The sequence below is a fragment of the Lissotriton helveticus genome (assembly GCF_964261635.1).
Source record: "Lissotriton helveticus chromosome 1_1 unlocalized genomic scaffold, aLisHel1.1 SUPER_1_unloc_3, whole genome shotgun sequence".
NCBI classification, from domain to species: domain Eukaryota; kingdom Metazoa; phylum Chordata; class Amphibia; order Caudata; family Salamandridae; genus Lissotriton; species Lissotriton helveticus.
The window spans coordinates 4595891-4618761 of record NW_027611670.1 but is presented as its reverse complement, the minus strand read 5'-3'; the positions used below and the strand labels follow the sequence as shown (position 1 = coordinate 4618761).

General features: G+C 45.8%; 1 protein-coding gene across 1 annotated transcript in view; it reads right to left on the bottom strand.

The window, feature by feature from the left end:
• Positions 1-8916: 8916 nt before the first annotated feature.
• LOC144805849 (lymphocyte antigen 6E-like) overlaps positions 8917-22871 on the bottom strand; it is a 52602-nt gene continuing 38647 nt past the window's right edge. Inside the window, exons 3-4 of the mRNA XM_078672328.1 lie at positions 15649-15840; positions 8917-9599 (exon numbers count right to left, since the gene is read on the bottom strand). Of these exons, the coding sequence (XP_078528454.1) occupies positions 15650-15840 (191 nt within the window). The 3' untranslated portion in view covers positions 8917-9599; position 15649. The remainder of the gene's footprint in view (positions 9600-15648; positions 15841-22871) is intronic.

Sequence of the window (22871 nt, the reverse complement as noted above, 5' to 3'; positions counted from 1 at the left end):
GTTAAGAATAAGGTATCCAGGACCGCATTATTACATACAAAGTCGACATGGGGCATCAAGTTGCCCTCCAAGAATAATGCTCCCACAGTCATAGTACCTGCCAGTGTCTAGCTCCGCAGTCTGGCATTTTACAACACTCTGCGCCTAGTAGCAGGCCACAGAGTGGAATATTTGGGGCTAAGTAGTAGGTATTTGGCATAGTTTATCGCCAAGGTCCAATAGCGTAATGCTTTTTGTAGCGGGAAAGGTGAATCCCTCTCTCCGGTGTCTCCATGGCATAACGCGGCCTAGCTGTAATCGCTGAGGACAGTAACCTATTTCAAATAGATTAAGGCCAGCCAACTAATATGCCAATCATGGTAGCTGCCGACAACGCAATATGCCTTAGAATCAGGGGCCCCCTATACCTCCTGCAGAACTCGGCAGCTGCATTTTGGCCAGAGCAAATCTGTTCCCACCCGTCCCCCAAAGTAAAGACGCCAAAAAAGTGTCTAGTGTTTTAAAGATCCAAGTCAGGAGGGCAACTGCAAGATTTACAAAATATAGGAGTCTGGGCAGCATAACCATTTTTGACACTGCTAGCCGGCTTGCCGTCGTCAACGGCAATGCAGTCCAGAAAACCACCTAAGAGTGGAGATAGTTTATGGTCCTAATCAGATTCCCCTCTACATTGTCAGTGTAAATGTATATACCCAGGTACTTTAAGGTAGTGGGTTCCAATCTGAACTGCAATGTAGCAAAGTGAAGACTAGGACTGTTGAAACTATCATAAAAGGAATATGCTACAGACTTGGAGGCTTTTAGCTGCAAGCCAGATATTCCAACAAACTATGTGAATAAGGTGGCTATGGGTTGCATGTCCACTCTTAGATCTCTAAAGTATAATAACATGTCATCTCCATAAAGTCTTACAGAGTTAATTGCCTCGCCTATCTGGATGCCATATGGGGCCATATTATGAACTAATTGTTGTGCTAGAGGTTCTAACACTAGTACATATATAAAATAATTGATATGCCTGAGAGATGGTGGCGCCTATTTTATCCTGAGCCATAGAATGTGAATAAAGCAATTGTCACCCATTAGAAATTATCCAGGGGCAGTCCAAACCTGCCCAATACTACCAGCGTGTATGACCAACTCAGGGTATCGAACGCTTGGGACACATCCAACGATAAACAACCTGCCTGCGCTGCTAGTGTGGATGCTGTGTGCATCAGTGCATGGAGACAGCGTATATTGAGGGAGGTACTGCCTTTGGGTATGAACCCACATTAGTCTAGATGTATCAGTTTGGGGAGGAGGGGAAGCAATCTAGACGCTAAGACGTTGCTGAGTATTTTATATTCAGTATTAAGAATTGAGAAGGGTCTATAAGACGTAAGGTCAGTCGGGCCTTATCGGGCTTCAATAAGGAGGTCATTATTGCTTCCCTAGTCATGGGTGGTAGAGTGCCCTCTGTAAGTGAGGTGGCATAAAATGGCAGTCATTTCAGGACTAGTTCTGCTGTGTAAGTGGAATAGAATTAAATGGGGAGCCCATCGGATCCCAGGGTCCTATAACGGGCCAAAGCATTTATAGCACTACAGATCTGTTAAAGTGAGTGGGCATCAGTAACTCCTCAGCCTGTGAATCAGTAATAGTTGGGAGGTCTATGGCTCTAAGAAAGAGAGCGGTCACACCTGCAGTATAAAGCCAGGGAGCCATATATAGATTAGTGTAAAATTCCTGAAACGTCCTATTTATATCAACTTGGGTAGTGACCAGGGTGCGGTGGATATCATAAATCGCCAGGATTGGCATGGGAGACGTTTGTGGTTTAATCAGTAGCGCCAACGTGCTGGCCCTATCGGCCTCTGTGTACGTAATACATAAGATGTCTGGGCTTTGTCAGCATACCCCATACATTAGTGCCTAGATGGTATTTTTACATCATGGGAAAAGCATAGCTCTTCTCCCTGGAAAGGTCCCTGTCCAATTGTGTTGTAACCAAACATGCATCCCCATAATATCAAAGCACAGGTTTTCAGCAGCCGCAGCTATGCTAGCATGTTATGTCTAGGTTCTAGGGACTGAATAGAACAGAATAACAAGGGGCAGTGTTTATCATCCTTGCTCACAGTGTTCAGACTAAACTCCAGGAACAAGCAGAGAACGCAGACAGTTCTCACATGAAAGGCACAAACAGTCTTGCAAACTAAAGTAATGCAGTAACGTGCGCAAAAGCAGCATCATGGCAGCAGAGCTCATGCTAACTTAGCAATGTCGACAATGACCCCAAAGGCTATATGACACCTTCCCCTTGGTATCAGCTCCCCAAAATACAGTGGGAGGTTAGTGTTCAGCAGTGACTGAATCTCACTAGATGTTCTAGCCATCTGAAATTGGAAGGTTTCTCTAGCCGCAGTGAGAGCCAATTATTGCTGAAATAATATCACTTTGAGCCTGCTTAGTTTTTTTAATTCTGATTTCAAAATTAGAATGGAAGGCCAAATGGAACTATCTACAATGCATTGCAGGGGTGGAAAAAGCACATTGCTACAACAAGTAACACATTGTGAAACTGTTGCTATCAACGGGATCCCTGCCCATAAGCCACAGCAGACTTGTTTGTTCAAAATTAGATAACTGCCATTAGAAAGCAACGTGAGAGCGGGAATAATTGCTGGGACAGGCGTACCTTTTAAGAAACAAGCTATATTAGGTGCGGACACATTACAAGCACCTTGTAACTTAACGTGTTTACAAACTAAAGAATGTCCTACAGTGGAAACGCACTCCTGCCCTCTAAGGAAAACTTCAGTATCCTCCTGGGTACATCTATAGGTGAAAGGCAAGGACCACACTTCGTGAATAAACGCACTACCATGAGGTTCAAAGCAGCCTATCTGCAAATGTTTTATGCAAGATTTAAACTAAATTAGGGAGAAAGGTACATAAATAACGTCATGAATTAACCAATCAGTTTCTGCCACTGAAAATTGCAAGTGATCCAATTGTTAATTGTGTAATAGCGTGTAGGTTGCATCTTTCATGGACATGAATTTCTGCTCATCAGTTAAATTAAATGGTAAAAACTAAGCAGTAGCGTTAAAATAATCCCACATTACTTTTCCCATTTTGAGAGTCTGTCATGTCCATGCACATTTCATCACAGATTGTAATAGATTTTGACCATATTATAACACAGATACATAACTTTGAAATATCAATAACAGATGAAATAATGTTATCTAATGAATAGATTCAGGAAGACAATTCATGCTATTTTCGACAACTGCAAGAACCTTCTCCAAACTTTTTCGGTCAATTTGGTGCAGTAGTAACACTGCCTCCATCTGCAAATGTTTCCATAATTAATTATAAGCCGTACAGATAAATATTTTTGATCGTGGAGATTCAGGACCCGAGATAAAAATCAGCCAATTTGATTTTATTCAACAAGAGGGACAGGTGTTTCACCGACGACAGAGTAGAGTGTTCTAACCATTGTTGGCACAATTTCACCACTGTATATGTGGTGACAGAGTGTGAATGTGGGTAATGAGAATCAGGTCTAGTTTATGTGAAATCAGTCGTTGCATTATAAAAAATGCAGTTGACATGCATTTGAACTGGTTTGCCACAATAACCATCCTGAGGGGTCAATATAGCGGACAATGAAACTGGTATTTCGTAAAAGAGCTTGTAGTACATCAATGGTATCATTTGTGTGTTTGCACCAATTATCATACTCAACCAATGACGGAATGGACGGAAAATTCAGATTCTTGGCAGTGGTCAAGCCAAAACAAGTGGTTTGGTGGACTGTAATTTCAAAATAATATTGGAGTTGGAATTAGGCATGCACGATGTAAAGCTTTGGTTCCCTGGACATGCCAAGCCTTAGTACCCGTAAGTGATTTCAAATCAACGTTATCTTTCCAGTGATCATAACCCAGTAACGCTAATTCATTTCTAAAAGAATTGGAATATATACATTTCGTGTGTCAGAATACATTTTGATTGAGATGGCAATTTTAATTGCAAGAAATAGGATTCTGGATTGGAAGTGTTGTAACTAGTGAAATAGGTGAACTTATTTTTAAGCGTCTTCAAACTTCCCTGTAAGGGAGTTGGACAATGTTCCCACTGAGTGTACTTAAATGCAGGGCTCAGCATGGTAGTTTTGTACAAAAAATGGTGGCCATAATGTTGATAACAGAATACATTAGCATAACTGGCAGAATTTAAATACAAATCTTCAGCATCAAAAACAGCATATCAGCAAACAATGAATGTACTGCTTGTACATCCCAATCATCAGAATGTATGTCCTGTGTCAGCACATCTACTAATGAAATGCGAAACACGTATGTTATCTTGAGGACTTCCGTAAGACCATGGATTTCGAATGATACTTTATCCCAAACTATGCGATCTACAGCAGGGAAAGGCAACATATTCACAAGGGCTTTATAATGTTTCATGATGTGGGATGATGTATGTGGAGCCAGAATTCCAGCGACCAAATTTACAGCACAGCGTTCTGGCATAAAATGACCATTGATGAGCAAGAAAAATACGGTCACAAATCTAATTGACATGAAAAGGAAAACATGGATAAGTACAAAACAGAAGTAGGTCCAGGGTGGGACCAGGTAAGTTTTTTGAACCGAGATGAAAACCCTCATCGTTGATGGTAGAGATGTCACAGAAGAAGACGAGGAGGAAGAGTCATACGAGAAGCTTGTATGGTCCCCATACTAACTGCTTGCCTTCACGTTCATTAAAGGTGGTAATGCAGTATCAGCGTTTTGATGTAAAGGACTGTTCGGCAATTCAATATGGCAGTTATCTGCAGGATATGTGCTTGACATCAGCGTTCGAGGCGGATGATGGCACAACAGGCAGAAAGGCAATAGAAGTTTCACCATCTACAACACAGGAATTATTTAAAGAGGGTGAAGCCAATGGATTCAGGGAAATAGCTTTACTTGAAACTCTAGGAGTCACACTATATAGAATCCGCTTTATGGTGTAGCTTGACATTGTCAATTGAAAAATATCTGTTTTCCTTTCGACCAGAAAAAGGCGGCAGTATCACCGTACGAGTACCCTTCAATCCAAGAACTGGGACCAGTGCACAATATGAGGGACCAAATTCTATTTTATTCTCCAGCTTTCCTAATACCAGATCTCCAATCGTAGGAAGCCAGCGGCGACCGGCGACAGAATTGCCGTTACATGGGATGAGGGTAAATGTTCTGTAGAGTTGCTGTCACTGGTCATTTGAAGGTCCTGTAACATAGCAGAATGGTCATCTATGTCAAATGTTGCAGTTGCCAGAACGACTTGACCATCGAGGTCTGGCACAAACATTATAATGCCAATGAGAATTTCGTATGGGGTTCACCCACCCAGATATCTTCTTGGGAGAGTATTAAGGGCACGTTGAACTCCATACAAATGGACAAGCCAGTTCCTGCCATTACCCCAGATTCTAGCGGTCAGATTGCTTAAGTCATGGTTCATTCGCTCCACTATTGAAGTGCCCTCAGGCCTGTATGGAGACGAAAACTGCACCAGCACCCCCAAAGACTTCATTGCGTCCTTGTACACCCAAGAGCTGAATGCTGGACCTTGGTCAGAGTGAACAGTGCCACAGGAAAAAGTCTAATGACATTTCGAGTGTCAGCACTGCGTTGTGGCCAATCTAGTGCACAAATCTCCTTCAACAAAAATATATTTATACACTGTATCAGAATTCAATGGACCGTGGTGATCAAGATACATACAGCCAAATTGCTAATTTGATATATATGTAGCTGTGTTTGTGGTGGGCACGAAACTGTAGATGGTTTGATCTGCTGACAAATGTCACAAGAAAACACATGATTTCGGGTTTGTTTATATAAACCACGCCCCCAATAACGTTGCTGTAATATAGAGACTGTCACAGACACCCCTGCATGTGCTGAAGCCATGCCTTTGTGTGCGGCAATGATCAAAGGAAGCCTTTGGCTCAGACCTCCAACTGATTGAATGGTTGCATAAGGAACTAGTTAGGGAGATAAATGATAAGAATACTTTGAAGGGAAGCCCTATGGGAAAGCAGTTCTATCCTTCTTAGCAGCTATAGCTGCCAAAATGTCATAAGCTATTTTAGTCATGGACCTTGTAACTGGTTCAATGGAATACATGGCTACTTCAGATCTGGCTGCTTTGTCAGCCAAAGAATTACCAACCGCATGTGTTCCCACACACTCATGGCCAAGAGTATGTATAACCTGTGTGAGTGGCAGACGTTCTTAAAGCTCAGCCACTCAAACCCTAAGCGTTTTATGCTTTATCTCGCTGCCTTAAGAGTCCCGGTAATCATTCTGAGACCAAAAGAATAAGTGGTCATTATAAGACTGGACACAGTATTAAGAATCACATACAATGAGATTATTCACAATATGAGCAGCAAACTAGAGCATGGAGCTCCATTAATTGTGCTGTACAGTCTCCCAGTACCTGCGTATGTACAATGGAAGACTTGAATTCACCATTCACGAATGAACCAGCCACAACAGCGCAAGCCGCCGAATAAGCATGTTTAGACCTGATGGCCGGATGAGCCAAGCTGTTGGTGTAAATGATACATTTTTAGTCATACAAAGGAAGCAACGACAACAGAGAAGGATGAACATGTTCATACTGCAAAAACTCTTGCATCTGAAGAGCAGGACCAAAGATAAATGTAACATCAACTGATGTCAAAGATGTAGCCCATTGTATCCAACAGAGATGTAGAGATTAGAGATTGGTACACTTGCCTTAGTCACTGCTGCTAAAGCAGGGATAGGTCAAACCAGAGGAATGCATTTCTCCTGATCCAGCGAGCATTCTTTCAGAATCATAATTTTGACAGCAGTCAAATTCTTTTAAACATTCCAAAAATGCATTTCCGCTGCTTTGTACAAATGTGTCTTGTTTGCATTAGGTACAGTGTCGCTTTCATTGAACGTCAAGTATGTGAAACCCACTGTGCCCACTACAATATGTATGACCAGGTTTGGGGAATTATTTGCAAAGATTGTAGAATAGAGGTATGTTCTGGAAGCCAGCAGGGAGGTGAAGATGTAGGTTGTATCAACACTTAGAGCGTTTTGATATGCTGGGCATAATCAGGGATGAATGTCCTGCCGAAATTTAAAAAAAACGGGGGTTGCAATTGTGCACATTTCTCCAGAAAGTTGGGGGGTAACTCCCTACATTCATTGAGCTTGTAGCCCAAAAAGAGCACCGCCAAACAAACGATGTGTGATTTAACAAAGTTACATTTGTATCCGTATTTGGCAAACTATAGAATAATTCTATTGATTCGGACAAGTTGCGGTATCAGTTCATCGTCTATCAGATAAATATCATCTACGTACGAGTACGCATATGGATCTATGCTGTGCAATAAAGACGCAACACGTGCAGCAAAGTCCCTGGGCTGTTCTTATACCCCATAGTCAAGCGCGTACATCTTTTCTGATTTCTGACGGCGCTAAATGCTGTCAAATCATGGCTCTCAGGAGCAAGGTTATGACTGTAGAAACCATTGGCAATATCCAACGTCGTTTTGTATTTTTTACAAACAATGCTGTTCATAAGCACAGAGCTGTCTGTTCTGTACCGTAAACATACGACAATGACGATTCAAATTTTGATAATCTAATACAATGAGATATGAACCGTCCGGCTTCAATACTGTAAAAAGAGGATTATTCATCAGTGATAAACGGGAGCCTTAGCTTCTCGTTTGATTGGATATTGTGGTTGTGGCATAGACCGTAATGTTATCTCATCTTCTGATGAATCTCTATCCCAGCCCACCTCATTATGGATCACCGCTGGGGCAAGGGCCAGTGCGTACTCAGATGTGTAAGCCTGTTAAACTTCCTCAGGGACATAATTTGAAAAACTCAGAAGTATCACGAACTCAGCTCGGGAAGTGGCCAGCACAAATAGTGAAGGCCAATCTGCCTCTGCCAACAAAATGTCGTAAGGAAGTGAGATTTTCCCAGAAAACCACTGTAATTGTATGCTGTATATCACCCTCAATTTGGAAGACAATTTCATAGAGTCTATCCAGGGCGCAACTTGTGTACCTGCCATTTCTACTGTAATAAAGGTATCAGTTGCTCTTGCCTCCAGACAGGGACACAGTGCCTTCTGCACTATGATAACCTCTGCTACCGATCGTACCAACTGCATGCAAACAGTTCAGATCGGGAGCGGTGTAAAAGCTTTTGTGCTCCACGATTTCACCCATCTCTATTTCTGATTATCTCAAATCAATTATTGCAGTGGTGTCACTCAGTAAGGATGACTGACACGGGTCAACATTTAAAAGAGTTTATATAAAGAGTTAAGCTAAATACATGAATGATATAACCACAGGTTAGCAATGAATATTACAGGTCATAGATAAAAAGAACTCAGTAAAGTTGAATGCAAAATCTGCCATAGATCTGACTTACAAAGTGGAGAATGGTGTTCCTGGTTACAGAGGAAAAGTACACCCTTTTATAGGACTTTTTTTTATAGGTATAAATGATGAAGCAACACAGTGCAAGGGAGTGTGTGTGATGTCTAGCATTGTTCTGCAGTGTGAAGCTTCCCTTCCAGTACTAAATACTATGCTAGTGTAATATATGTTGCACTGTGTGTGTGCTGTACATTAAATTACATAGTTTGAGTGAAGAAAATGGTTCTGAAACATTTCATCTGCCTCAAAGAAGCATACGTGTATCAAGTGAAATCCTGTCTACCTTATTTAAAAGATAGATTTGTGTGTAAACATCCATAGGTGGTTGAATGGGAACACCCATTTGTAACCCATTGGATGCCCAAAAAAAGCGTGGACATTGGTTCAAGGTCACTTTCCAATGCAAGATATTTCCAACAGCCACAGGCCTTGATAGATCTGGTCCAGGGTTTGCTTTCCCAGGTAATCATTCTAGAAAAGGAAAAAAAAGACTGCCTGCGAAGAGAGAATTCCATCTTTAAAATATTTATTAAACCAAGTAGTCTTAATAGAAACATTATTCACATGTATTTATCAATTTCATCTTTAGGGAGGTCTATCTTATTTGGAAACTGGAGGGTTAGAGCCGTCTATATATTACACAGTGTGGTGTCAAATATAATATTGCTATTATATCTCTTACAGAGGTTGAGGAAATCTGGACTTTTCTTTCAAAGGTCATCTGTGCTGTTACATTCCTCAGCGAGGTCTGGGGTGGTGTGCAAGACCCATGCAGGAGTCCTGCAGAGCCAACTTAGCATTTCATCATTCTGTAGTCGATGGACTACCTTCTCTTGAAGTGAGATATTAGTGACAGGTGTGATTTACAATGTATATAGAAAGTTTAGGATTGGAGCAGCAAGAGCCTTAGCTACATAGACAGGTTTATGCTACATTGCCAAAAGGGAGAAGACAGGCCATAGTAGTGCTTTTTTATAAACAGTTTGTGTGTTACAAGTGGTGTTGATTCATCCTGGGACTGAGTGGGAGTTGCATTCTCTGGAACCGTTCTTGCAAAATATATCCAGGATAGAGAACATTTCAGGGTGAAGTCCACCTAGAGGGAAAAAAGGCAGGAAATATTGACTTTCGAGAGAACCAAAAGACATCAACTTCTAAAGTTACTTTTTTTTAATAATTAGAAGAAAATAGTCCTTTCCACAAGTCCTACCAACAGCCTCTTCTGGGCCCTTGTCCCACTCTGATTCTTTTTCATTGCTGCTTTCTCCAAAGCTTTTCTTTGTACTTGCTCCCTTGGTCACAGTTTTCCTCTTTCCCTCCACCCTCCTGTCTCTCTCTTCTGTCTTTATCTCTTAATCCAGAAAAAGTACAAAAGTAAGCCAGAGTAAGCTATTTGTGAAGTGGGCTCACAATATTTGTTGAATATTGGTGACAAAATAACTCCAAGGCCACTATAACTATGTCCCTGATCTATATCTTTACCTGGTTCCATTCATACAGTCCCTACAGGAGGAAGGGGAAAAAGTGAAATAGACAAAAAGAAATGACGTGAGTACGTATGAAAGAGGTAGAAAGAAGAGTGGGAAGGAAGAAAAGGTGATGCAAAGAGAGTGCGAAAGAAATGAGAGGAAGAACAGAGAAGGAAAACTAAGAAAGGAAAGAACACAATATATAGCATTACAAGTACTAACAAGAGAAAGCTAATGTAAGAAATTGAGGTATTAGTTGAGGGATGGAAGACCCACTCAAATAACAGTCCTTATCACGGTGAACCATCAAAATGCACTAAATAACCTGAGCTCCACCCAGGCCCGGACTGGCCGTTGCGGGCACCGGGCAATCCCCAGATGCGTGGAAAGGGTGGGGCTGGTTTTGGGCCTCTGGGGGCCGTTTTTTAGAGGGCCATCGGCCCTGTAACAAAATCAGCCGTAAACCGGCCCTGGCAAAGAGCGCGGTCGCACTCCCCCTTCCCCCCCTGGGGTGGTGGGGCCAGCCAAGCACTTTGCCAGGGCCGGTTTTGGTTCCCAGACCGGCCCTGGCTCCACCCTCTGGAAGCTTGGCACAAAAGCAGACAGGCTTAACTTTGAGTCACAGTGCTCAACCTGTGATAAACACTGCAAGTACATTTTAATAAATGTCAGAAAAATAAATCAGTCCAATCTGTAAAACCGGAGTTGTCCCTGCAGCTCACACCAGAGGCTAACCGAAGGAAGCTGTCTCAGTGTATATTATACCAAAGTAACGTACAGAGTGCACAGATTCCAGTGGATCCCAGAGGCTTTACAGAGGCTCAAGTAGCTATTACTTATGCTTTCTTTTGTGGTAGTGTGGGCGGGCAGTTCGGCTTACCAGAGGGCAGGTCTAAACATTTGTTATACACACACAGGCAAGACTTCACTACACACCCTGAATGACTAAATCCCAGACCAAATGTTAGTAACAATATCACTCTTGGTATGTTTATTACTTAGAATACAAGATACTTGCTTTGTTCCAGTAAAAAACTTTGTAATATCACATATTTTCAATATAAAACGTGGAGACTGCATTTTTCAAACGGTTCAATGTTAACCTATGGGAGGAAACAAACTACACAATTCAACAGATAAATACACGACTTCCAAAACCCATCTTTGGGGTCTTCGACCAACACTGGGTAAGGGTCAGGTAAATGCAGAGACTATTGGGGCGGCCAGGTGCAGAGGTGGAGTTCGGTCACTGGGCCGAATGTTAGTCAATGGAGACTGGGGCACAGAAGGAGGTGCAGGTTGCAGGTACCCAAGGTTGCAGGGAACAGACCATGGGGGAGTTTAAGAAAGCACAGGGTGGGCCACATAGCAGCACCAGTCATACACAAACAGCAGCACAGGGGCAGGGACAGTGTTGGTTGCCCAATGCAAGCAGATTGAGGTACTCAGTTTCACAAAGAGGCTGCAGGTTCGGATCAGGAGTCTGGACAAATGTGAGCAACAACTGTGCAGATAAGTTTGTAGTTCAGTGGATGCCCAGATACCATCGCCAGGGATCCCCAAGGTCGGGGGCTGAGGATGCAGGGGTACCTTAAGATGTTGGAAAATCTTCACCGGAGCCGGTCTCAGTCATGAAGACGCTTTGTGTTGAGGCTGCAGGCCACTCAGACACCGGCAATGGGTGTCAGGTGCAGTGTGGGCAGGACTCACAGATAAAGAAGGCAAGGGAGTCCTTAGTGTTGGTTTCTTTGTGGACAGCGCCACTGTCCCTGGGAGTGCCTGGTCTTTAGAGAAGGCAGGAAGGAAGTCCGCCAAGGGTTAGTGATGTCGCTAGGCCTGCAATGAGTCACTTCAAGCAGGTTTCTTTGAGGGCTGCAGACAGGCCGGTAGGGAATGGCCAAGTCAGTTGTCTGCAGTCTTTAGTGCTGCACAGCTCTTCAGTCCTTCTTTAGGTTGCCAAGCATCAAGTTTCAGGGGTGTCCCTAAACACTCAATTTAGGAGCGATACAGGCACTGGCAGGTAGTAGCCAATGGGCTACTTTCCTTTAGGGTGAGTGCATCCTTTGTATATCCCCTCCCTTTGAGGAGAGGACATTCCCTAATCCTTTTGCCTAAATCCTTCCATCCAACATGGAGGATTTTATAAGGAGGGGGGGTCACTTCACCTCGGGACACCTTAGGGGTGGTCTTGGCTGAAAGAGGACACCTCTCCTGCTTACTAATTTTCCTGCTGACCTGGCTATTAAAAGTGGGGCTTGGTCAGGGAGACTGGCATCTCGACTAGCTGGAGATGCCCTGGGTAGTATAACAAAGGGAAGGAAGCCTTGGAGGCCCACTGCCCTTGAATGCTGTTGGTGCTTGGGGAAAGGTTTGAAGCACCTCAACCTAGTGCAGGCTTGTTTCTGTCCCACAAGAGCACAAGGCTCCTTCCTCAGGGGTCTGAGCCATGACTGGAAGTGGCAGGCTGGTGCAGACCAGTCAGGTACACAGAGAGGTGGTCATTTTCAGGAGGCATCTCAAAGGTACCCTCCGAATGCATTGTACAATAAATCCAACACCAGCATCAGTGTGGGTTTATTATGCTGAGAATATTGATACCAAACTTTCCAGCATTCAGTAAAGCCGTCATGGAGCTGTGGAGTTGGAGCATATTCTCAGATATTGCAATTGCAGTGAAGCCATATTGATAACATGGGCTGGGAGTTTATCATTACAGACACTGTAGAGGCATATTGCTCATGCATCTATACCTTCTCCTGTGGTATAGTGCACCCTGCCTTAAGGCTGTCAGGCCTGCTAGGTTGGTGACTTACTTAAGCCTCAGGCAGGGCTTTGGGATGTGTTCCATGGCGACTCTTCAGTTTTAGATGCACCAAAATACACAGTCTGCAATGGCATTATGTAAATGTTTGGGGGGGGGATCTCGGAGGGTGGCACAATACATGCTGCAGCCCTTAGAGACCCTTCCTAGTCACAAGGCCCCTGCTACCATTAGAGACCCTTTTTAGTCACAAGGCCCTTACTACCATTGGTATATTTTACAAGTGGCTGAAGTACCAGAGGTGTGCCAATTGTGGAAACAAAGGTACAGTTTTAGGAACGAAGAATGGGAACCGGATTAGCAAGGACCCAGGGCACATTCAGTCAGAGTGCATCAGAAATCAGGCAAAAAGCCTGTAGTAACCATGCAAAATTGGAACTTTCCGGCACTAACCAGCTAGCCCTTGGAGTTACTTTGGTGGTCCTGTGTTCAAGGTAGCAAGTTCAATATTACTTCTTATGGCAGCAGACTAGCCCCTCTAGCAGCAGGGCAGAAGAGCAGCAGATCAGTCTTCCACCCATATGGTGAAGCAGGTGAGTGCAGTCCTGTACGTGACTGAGCCACTGAAACAGTGAGAGCCCAGTAAAAAACAAACTGCTTTGAGATGAAATTGTAATCTGACCGGCTGAATTTAGAAAGGACCATAGCTTTGAACAGTCAAAGGGCGAGCTGTAACACGATCCCTGGGAGAACTCCCTTATGAGTACCAAGAGAAGGAGAAAATGACCCAATCAATTTTTCAAGATTAGTTCACACTATCCCCATCTGGAAATCTGGGGTATCCCAATAGGGAATGTTCAGACCTTATTGTGAGCAGTATCTTGAGATCTTACTTTAAACTGTTCCCAAGACCTTTCACTGAACTGCCCCCAATACCCTATACTGTGCTGTCTCCAGAATCTACAATGCACAGTCCCCCAGACCTTAGTCTGATCTGTCTGAGGTCTTACTCAGAGCTTCTCCCAAGAACTTACACTCATCTGCCCCAAAGAACATGCACTCCACTGTTCCTAGGACCTTACACCGTGTGGTCCCAAGACCTTACGCTGCATTGTTAACAATACCTTAATATGAGTCGTCTCTGAAACCTTACTGTGAACTGCCCCCAAGGCCTTACTATGAGCTACTCCTAAAACCATACTCTGAGCTATCCATAAAACCTTACACTTGCCAGTCCCCAAGACGTTACACTGGGTTGTACACAGTGCTGAACTCAATACCTTACATTGTGCTCCCCCTCAAACTTACACTCAGCTGTCCCTTCCTGCACAAATAATGTTCAGGGGAACCTTACACCGTATAAGGCTGATCGAGCATTCCTTGAGGCGACTCGGTCGCTGTATTTCAATAAGGTGAAGAAACAAATACATTTTTTCTCCAAGTTGATGGCAACTTTAATTCGGTCGGTAACTAAATCATATTACGTCATATGATAAAACATCCATTAGTAAAGCAATCGATTATAGGACATCAATGGAAATAGTGGTCAATTATCCATCATTTTTACACATAAAAAAAGGCACCCCCCAATGCATTTCGAGTTGCAGCTCTTCTTCGGGGGGAATATTCTACAAGAAACAAAAGAAAATACATGTATCGCTTCCTGCACAAACACATTCCTGCCTACAACAAAGGCAATCTTGACCCATGGTGCAAGCGAGCCTGCATTGGTGCAAGGCTGCCCATTGTCAGCCAGCACAAGGAAAGAACAGGAAAAAGCCATATAATGTTAAAGGAGCGCAAGGCGAGGACAGGGATGTGCCATATAATGTTAAATATGGCGCATTCCTGCCCTCTCCCTTTCATGTAGTGGTGAATTGCGTAAACGTTTGATCAACCTGGGCCACTGCGTTCAGTAATCCAAAACTACCAGGCAGCAACAGCAAAGGATTGAGGGCTTTAATTCGACTTTAGTGCACTAGTCGCTACATCCCAAATGTGGTGGATACCTTTTCTTTTGAATTACATCTGCACTACAGCCTACTGCGTGATGGGAATCCTAGCGTTTGTTAAATAAGTATAAATATGACCCATAGACTCTGTAGAGAGGAGCTTGAGATTTTCAGTACTTGATAGCGATGAGATGTAGCGGGGCAGATAGGTTGCAGTGGGGTTGTTTACAGTGGTCGTGGCTGCTATAGATAGGTCTTTATCTGACCTTCCATTTCACATTCAAGATGGCGTCCAGCAGGATCACAGTGCCCTGTTCTCTGCTGCCCTCAAACCTCTGTCAGGCCAGTACACTGGGAGCTTGCCAGGGAGGAGGTGTGGCTGGTTAGTGGCTTCGGATACAGTAGAGGTGAGAGGAGCACACACTAAGGGCCAGATTTACTAAAAAGTCATGCAGCAAGACAACCGGATGTGGCTCATTCCTGCTCTCCCTCTGCGATGATGCACTCAATGCAGCGGAGTGCCAATGCAGGCACCCTTGTACCATCGTGCAAAGATACCCGTCTTACAGGCAGGATTCTTTCGGGCACCTTCCTGTGCAAAAACAATCACCTGATACATTTTTCTAATTCTGTGTATGCTGTAGAATGTAGCACGCATAGAAAGAGGAAGTAAGAAGGAGAAATAGCTACTACCTTCAATCAGTCTTTGCCCCACTCTGTTCTCTATGGAGATCTTGACTGAGTACCCTTTTTAATGAAAAACAGAGCTGTTCTACAAATGTGTGCAGTTTGTTAGAGCAAAGCAAGTACAAGTGGAATCCATAGGTGAGCACAGAGCCCATGAAGACCAGCTTTCCTACTGCTCATACACCGACACTCTTCAGTGTCTTGAGGGTCTAAACCCCACTCCATAAGGAGCAGAACACAAAGCGAAGGTGGCATGTCTTACTGATGCTTTCTTACCTTATAGCCGGACTCTGAGCAGTAGCCATCCGACACCTGCTGCTAGGGAGACCACTGTGCTGGTGAACCCCACACTGCTTTCTCCATTGCACAGGTCAGAAGTGCAGCAGTAAGAAGAACTGTCAACCCCTCCAGTAGTTCCAGAGACATCCCTGCACAGTGCTTCACAGCTCTTGCTTACAGTTGTGGTGTCTGTACAGAAACAAAGAAAGGTTATTCAGAAAGGACAATCAAGTCAAAGAGCTCTGGTGCAATTCATATACTTTCTGAACACCACTCCTCGTCCTTCCAATAAACACTAGGGCCCACATTTACTAAGATTTTACATGGGTGTTGTATCACTTTTGTGGCTTTCCTTTGACAAATTATGTTTCTGGGCATATGCCAAGCCATGCAATGTTGCTTTGCATGGTTCAGTAAATACAAAGTGACGCAACCCACAGCATAGCGCTGCCTTGCATTACTCCGCGTCGGGTAGGTATTGCATGGGTGGTGCATGGGTGTTCCATTCATGTAATTCACACAAACCAAGCTTTTCAAAAACATTATGTGCCCTTGTTACTTCCATATTCCTTTGTGCTGCATTCAGCACCAAAATATCCTTCAGGTAACGCATGTACCGTTGCACCATGGTGCAAGGGTGACTACATTGGCACTAGAGAGCACACAATCCACCAGCGCTGTTGGAGAGCAAAAGTTGGCAATAACATAGTAGATATGACACATTTATGTTCTCTCGCTTTCAAGCAATGTAGCAAGGTAAGTTGCCACATACACCCAATTACACATTGATTGCCATTCACATATACACGTATGCACATATAGAAACTAAAATACTCACACGTCATCACACCTACACATACGTTCACATGGATGGTCATCACATTTAGATGTATGCACAGACATTATAATAATCGCACACAATTTCCATCACACACACCCATGTTCACGATTGCCATTCAAACTTACACATAGACAAATTGACACTAAAATACTAGCACACATATGACATCCCAAACATATGCACACACCATACACTAGCCTACATTGACTATGGATTTCCTCCCTATTATACGTTCCCACATATTCCAAACAGCCACCAAATTTGTCAAAACAAAATGAAAACCTCTCAGCTTTGAAAATGCTCTAGTCTACTGTCGGCCATCCATTCATAAATGCAGACTCTCCAAAGTCACACTGTACAATAAATATGTTTGGTTGTACATCTAGTATAGATGAGATGGGGCTTTGAGAAGCAGATTGCTGCTGTCCATCTAGCATAGAGAAGAGATGGGGGCTTCGAGGAGCCCATTGCTGCTGTACATCTAGCACAGAGAAGAGATGGAGGCTTTGAGGAGCCCATTGCTGCTGTCCGTCTAGCATAGAGAAGAGATGGAGGCTTCGAGGAGCCCATTGCTGCTGTACATCTAGCACAGAGAAGAGATGGAGGCTTTGAGGAGCCCATTGCTGCTGTCCGTCTAGCATAGAGAAGAGATGGAGGCTTCGAGGAGCCCATTGCTGCTGTCCGTCTAGCACAGAGAAGAGATGGAGGCTTCGAGGAGCCCATCGCTGCTGTACATCTTGCACAGAGAAGAGATGGAGGCTTCGAGGAGACCATCGCTGCTGTACATCAAGCCGAGAGAAGAGATGGAGGCTTCGCGGAGCCCATTGCTGATGTCCATCTAGCACAGAGAAGAGATGGAGGCTTCGAGGAGCCCATTGCTGCTGTACATCTAGCTGAGAGAAGAGATGGAGGCTTCGAGGAGCCCATTGCTGCTGTACATCTAGCAGAGAGAAGAGATGGAAGCTTCGCGGAGCCCATTGCTGCTGTTCATCTAGCACAGAGAAGAGATGGAGGCTTCAGAGAAGCACGGTGCTGCTGTACATCTAGCACAGAGAAGAGATGGAGGCTTCGAGGAGCCCATTGCTGCTGTCCGTCTAGCACAGAGAAGAGATGGAGGCTTCGAGGAGCCCATTGCTGCTGTCCGTCTAGCACAGAGAAGAGATGGAGGCTTCGAGGAGCCCATTGCTGCTGTACATCTAGCACAGAGAAGAGATGGAGGCTTCGAGGAGCCCATTGCTGCTGTACATCTAGCAGACAGAAGAGATGGAATCTTCGAGGAGCCCACACATCGAGCACAGAGAAGAGATGGAGGCTTCAAGAAGCCCATTGCTGCTGTACATCTAGCAGAGAGAGGAGATGGAGGCTTCAAGGAGCCCATTGCTGCTGTCCATCTAGCACAGAGAAGAGATGGAGGCTTCGAGGAGCCCACACAGAGCACAGAGAAGAGATGGAGGCTTCGAGAAGCCCATTCTGCTGTACATCTAGCACAGAGAAGAGATGGAGGCTTCGAGGAGCCCACACAGAGCACAGAGAAGAGATGGAGGCTTCGAGAAGCCCATTGCTGCTGTCCATCTAGCGAAGAGATGGAGGCTTCGAGGAGCCCATTGCTGCTGTACATCTAGCAGAGAGAGGAGATGGAGGCTTCAAGGAGCCCATTGCTGCTGTCCATCTAGCACAGAGAAGAGATGGAGGCTTCGAGGAGCCCACACAGAGCACAGAGAAGAGATGGAGGCTTCGAGAAGCCCATTCTGCTGTACATCTAGCACAGAGAAGAGATGGAGGCTTCGAGGAGCCCACACAGAGCACAGAGAAGAGATGGAGGCTTCGAGAAGCCCATTGCTGCTGTCCATCTAGCGAAGAGATGGAGGCTTCGAGGAGCCCATTGCTGCTGTACATCTAGCACAGAGAAGAGATGGGGGCTTCGAGGATCCCATTGCTGCTTTACATCGAGCACAGAGAAAAGATGGAGGCTTCGAGGAGCCCCTTGCTGCTGTACATCTATCACAGAGAAGAGATGGAGGCTTCAAGGAGCCCATTGCTGCTGTACATCGAGCACAGAGAAGAGATGGAGGCTTTGTGGAGTCCATTGCTATTGTACATCTAGCACAGAGAAGAGATGGAGGCTACGAGGAGCCCATTGCTGCTGTACATCGAGCACAGAGAATAGACGGAGGCATCGAGGGGCCCATTGCTGCTGTACATCTAGCACAGAGAAGAGATGGAGGCTTCAAGGAGCCAATTGCTGCTGTACATCTAGCACAGAGAAGAAATGGAGGCTTCAAGGAGCCAATTGCTGCTGTACATCTAGCAGAGAGAAGAGATGGAGGCTTCGAGTAGCCCATTGCTGCTGTACATCTAGCACAGTGAAGAGATGGAGGCTTTGAGGAGCCCATTGCTGCTGTACATCTAGCACAGTGAAGAGATGGAGGCTTTGAGGAGCCCATTGCTGCTGTACATCTAGCACAGTGAAGAGATGGAGGCTTTGAGGAGCCCATTGCTGCTGTCAGTCTAGTACACAGAAGAGATGGAGGCTTCAAGGAGCCCATTGCTGCTGTACATCTAGCACAGAGAAGAGATGGAGGCTTCAAGGAGCCCATTGCTGCTGTACATCTAGCACAGTGAAGAGATGGAGGCTTTGAGGAGCCCATTGCTGCTGTCAGTCTAGTACACAGAAGAGATGGAGGCTTCAAGGAGCCCATTGCTGCTGTACATCTAGCACAGAGAAGAGATGGAGGCTTCAAGGAGCCCATTGCTGCTGTACATCTAGCACAGTGAAGAGATGGAGGCTTCGAGGAGCCCAATGCTGCTGTTCATCTAGCACAGAGAAGAGATGGAGGCTTCGAGGAGCCCATTGCTGCTGTACATCTAGCAAAGAGAAGAGATGGAGGCTTCAGGGGAGACCATTGCTGCTGTACATCTAGCACAGAGAAGAGATGGAGGCTTTGGAGGAGCCCATTGCTGCTGTACATCTAGCACAGAGAAGAGATGGAGGCTTCGAGGAGCCCATTGCTGCTGTCCGTCTAGCACAGAGAAGAGATGGAGGCTTCGAGGAGCCCATTCCTGCTGTCCATCTAGCACAGAGAAGAGATGGAAGCTTCGAGGATCCCACACATCAAGCACAGAGAAGAGATAGAGGCTTCAAGGAGCCCATTGCTGCTGTACATCGAGCACAGAGAAGAGATGGAGGCTTTGAGGAGCCCATTGCTGCTGTCCGTCTAGCACAGAGAAGAGATGGAGGCTTTGAGGAGCCCATTGCTGCTGTTCATCTAGCACAGAGAAGAGATGGAGGGTTCGAGGAGCCCATTGCTGCTGTACATCTAGCACAGAGAAGAGATGGAGGCTTCGAGGAGCCCATTGCTGCTGTACATCTAGCACAGAGAAGAGATGGAGGCTTCGAGGAGTCCATTGCTGCTGTACATCTAGCACAGAGAAGAGATGGAGGCTTCGAGAAGTCCATTGCTGCTGTACATCTAGCACAGAGAAGAGATGGAGGCTTCGAGAAGACCATCGCTGCTGTACATCAAGCCGAGAGAAGAGATGGAAGCTTCCAGGAGCCCATTGCTGCTGTACATCTAGCACAGAGAAGAGATGGAGGCTTCGAGGAGCCCATTGCTGCTGTACATCTAGCACAGAGAAGAGATGGAGGCTTCGAGGAGCCCATGGCTACTGTACATCTAGCAGAGAGAGGAGATGGAGGCTTCAAGGAGCCCATTGCTGCTGTACATCCAGCACAGAGAAGAGATGGAGGCTTCAAGGAGCCCATTACTGCTGTACATCTAGCACAGTGAAGAGATGGAGGCTTCAAGGAGCCCATTGCTGCTGTACATCTAGCACAGTGAAGAGATGGAGGCTTTGAGGAGCCCATTGCTGCTGTACATCTAGGACAGAATAGATGGAGGCTTCGAGGAGCCCATTGCTGCTGTACGTCTAGCAGAGAGAAGAGATGGAGGCTTCGTGGAGCCCATTGCTGCTGTACATCTAGCACAGAGAAGACATGGAGGCTTCAAGGAGCCCATTGCTGCTGTACATCTAGCACACAGACGAGATGGAGGCTTTGAGGAGCCCATTGCTGCTGTCCATCTGGCACAGAGTAGAGATGGAGGCTTCGAGGAGACCATTGCTGCTGTACATCTAGCACAGAGAAGAGATGGAGACTTCGAGGAGACCATTGCTGCTGTACATCTAGCACAGAGAAGAGATGGAGACTTCGAGGAGACCATTGCTCCTGTCCATCTAGCACAGAGAAGAGATGCAGGCTTCGAAGAGCCCATTGCTGCTGTACATCTAGCACAGAGAAGAGATGGAGGCTTCGAGGAGCCCATTGCTGCTGTACATCTAGCACAGAGAAGAGATGGAGGCTTTGAGGAGTCCATTGCTGCTGTACATCTAGCGGAGAGAAGAGATGGAGGCATCGAAGAGCCCATTGCTGCTGTACATCTAGCACAGAGAAGAGATGGAGGCTTCGAGGAGCCCATTGCTGCTGTACATCTAGCACAGAGAAGAGATGGAGGCTTCGAGGAGCCCATTGCTGCTGTACATCTAGCACAGAGAATAGATGGAGGCTTCGAGGAGCCCATTGCTGCTTTACATCTAGCACAGAGAAGAGATGGAGGCTTCGAGGAGCCCATTGCTGCTGTACATCTAGCACAGAGAAGAGATGGAGGCATCGAGGGGCCCATTGCTGCTGTACATCTAGCACAGAGAAGAGATAGAGGCTTCGAGGAGCCCATTGCTGCTGTACATCTAGCACAGAGAAGAGATGGAAGCTTCAAGGAGCCCATTGCTGCTGTACATCCAGCACAGAGAAGAGATGGAGGCTTCGTGGAGCCCATTGCTACTGTACATCTAGCAGAGAGAGGAGATGGAGGCTTCAAGGAGCCCATTGCTGCTGTACATCCAGCACAGAGAAGAGATGGAGGCTTCAAGGAGCCCATTGCTGCTGTACATCCAGCACAGAGAAGAGATGGAGGCTTTGAGGAGCCCATTGCTGCTGTACATCTAGCACAGAGAAGAGATGGAGGCTTCGAGGAGCCCATTGCTGCTGTACATCTAGCACAGAGAAGAGATGGAGGCATCGAGGAGACCATCGCTGCTGTACATCAAGCCGAGAGAAGAGATTAAGGCTTCGAGGTGCCCATTGCTGCTGTACATCTAGCACAGAGAAGAGATGGAGGCTTCGAGGAGCCCACACAGAGCACAGAGAAGAGATGGAGGCTTCGAGAAGCCCATTGCTGCTGTCCATCTAGCGAAGAGATGGAGGCTTCGAGGAGCCCATTGCTGCTGTACATCTAGCAGAGAGAGGAGATGGAGGCTTCAAGGAGCCCATTGCTGCTGTCCATCTAGCACAGAGAAGAGATGGAGGCTTCGAGGAGCCCACACAGAGCACAGAGAAGAGATGGAGGCTTCGAGAAGCCCATTCTGCTGTACATCTAGCACAGAGAAGAGATGGAGGCTTCGAGGAGCCCACACAGAGCACAGAGAAGAGATGGAGGCTTCGAGAAGCCCATTGCTGCTGTCCATCTAGCGAAGAGATGGAGGCTTCGAGGAGCCCATTGCTGCTGTACATCTAGCACAGAGAAGAGATGGGGGCTTCGAGGATCCCATTGCTGCTTTACATCGAGCACAGAGAAAAGATGGAGGCTTCGAGGAGCCCCTTGCTGCTGTACATCTATCACAGAGAAGAGATGGAGGCTTCAAGGAGCCCATTGCTGCTGTACATCGAGCACAGAGAAGAGATGGAGGCTTTGTGGAGTCCATTGCTATTGTACATCTAGCACAGAGAAGAGATGGAGGCTACGAGGAGCCCATTGCTGCTGTACATCGAGCACAGAGAATAGACGGAGGCATCGAGGGGCCCATTGCTGCTGTACATCTAGCACAGAGAAGAGATGGAGGCTTCAAGGAGCCAATTGCTGCTGTACATCTAGCACAGAGAAGAAATGGAGGCTTCAAGGAGCCAATTGCTGCTGTACATCTAGCAGAGAGAAGAGATGGAGGCTTCGAGTAGCCCATTGCTGCTGTACATCTAGCACAGTGAAGAGATGGAGGCTTTGAGGAGCCCATTGCTGCTGTACATCTAGCACAGTGAAGAGATGGAGGCTTTGAGGAGCCCATTGCTGCTGTACATCTAGCACAGTGAAGAGATGGAGGCTTTGAGGAGCCCATTGCTGCTGTCAGTCTAGTACACAGAAGAGATGGAGGCTTCAAGGAGCCCATTGCTGCTGTACATCTAGCACAGAGAAGAGATGGAGGCTTCAAGGAGCCCATTGCTGCTGTACATCTAGCACAGTGAAGAGATGGAGGCTTTGAGGAGCCCATTGCTGCTGTCAGTCTAGTACACAGAAGAGATGGAGGCTTCAAGGAGCCCATTGCTGCTGTA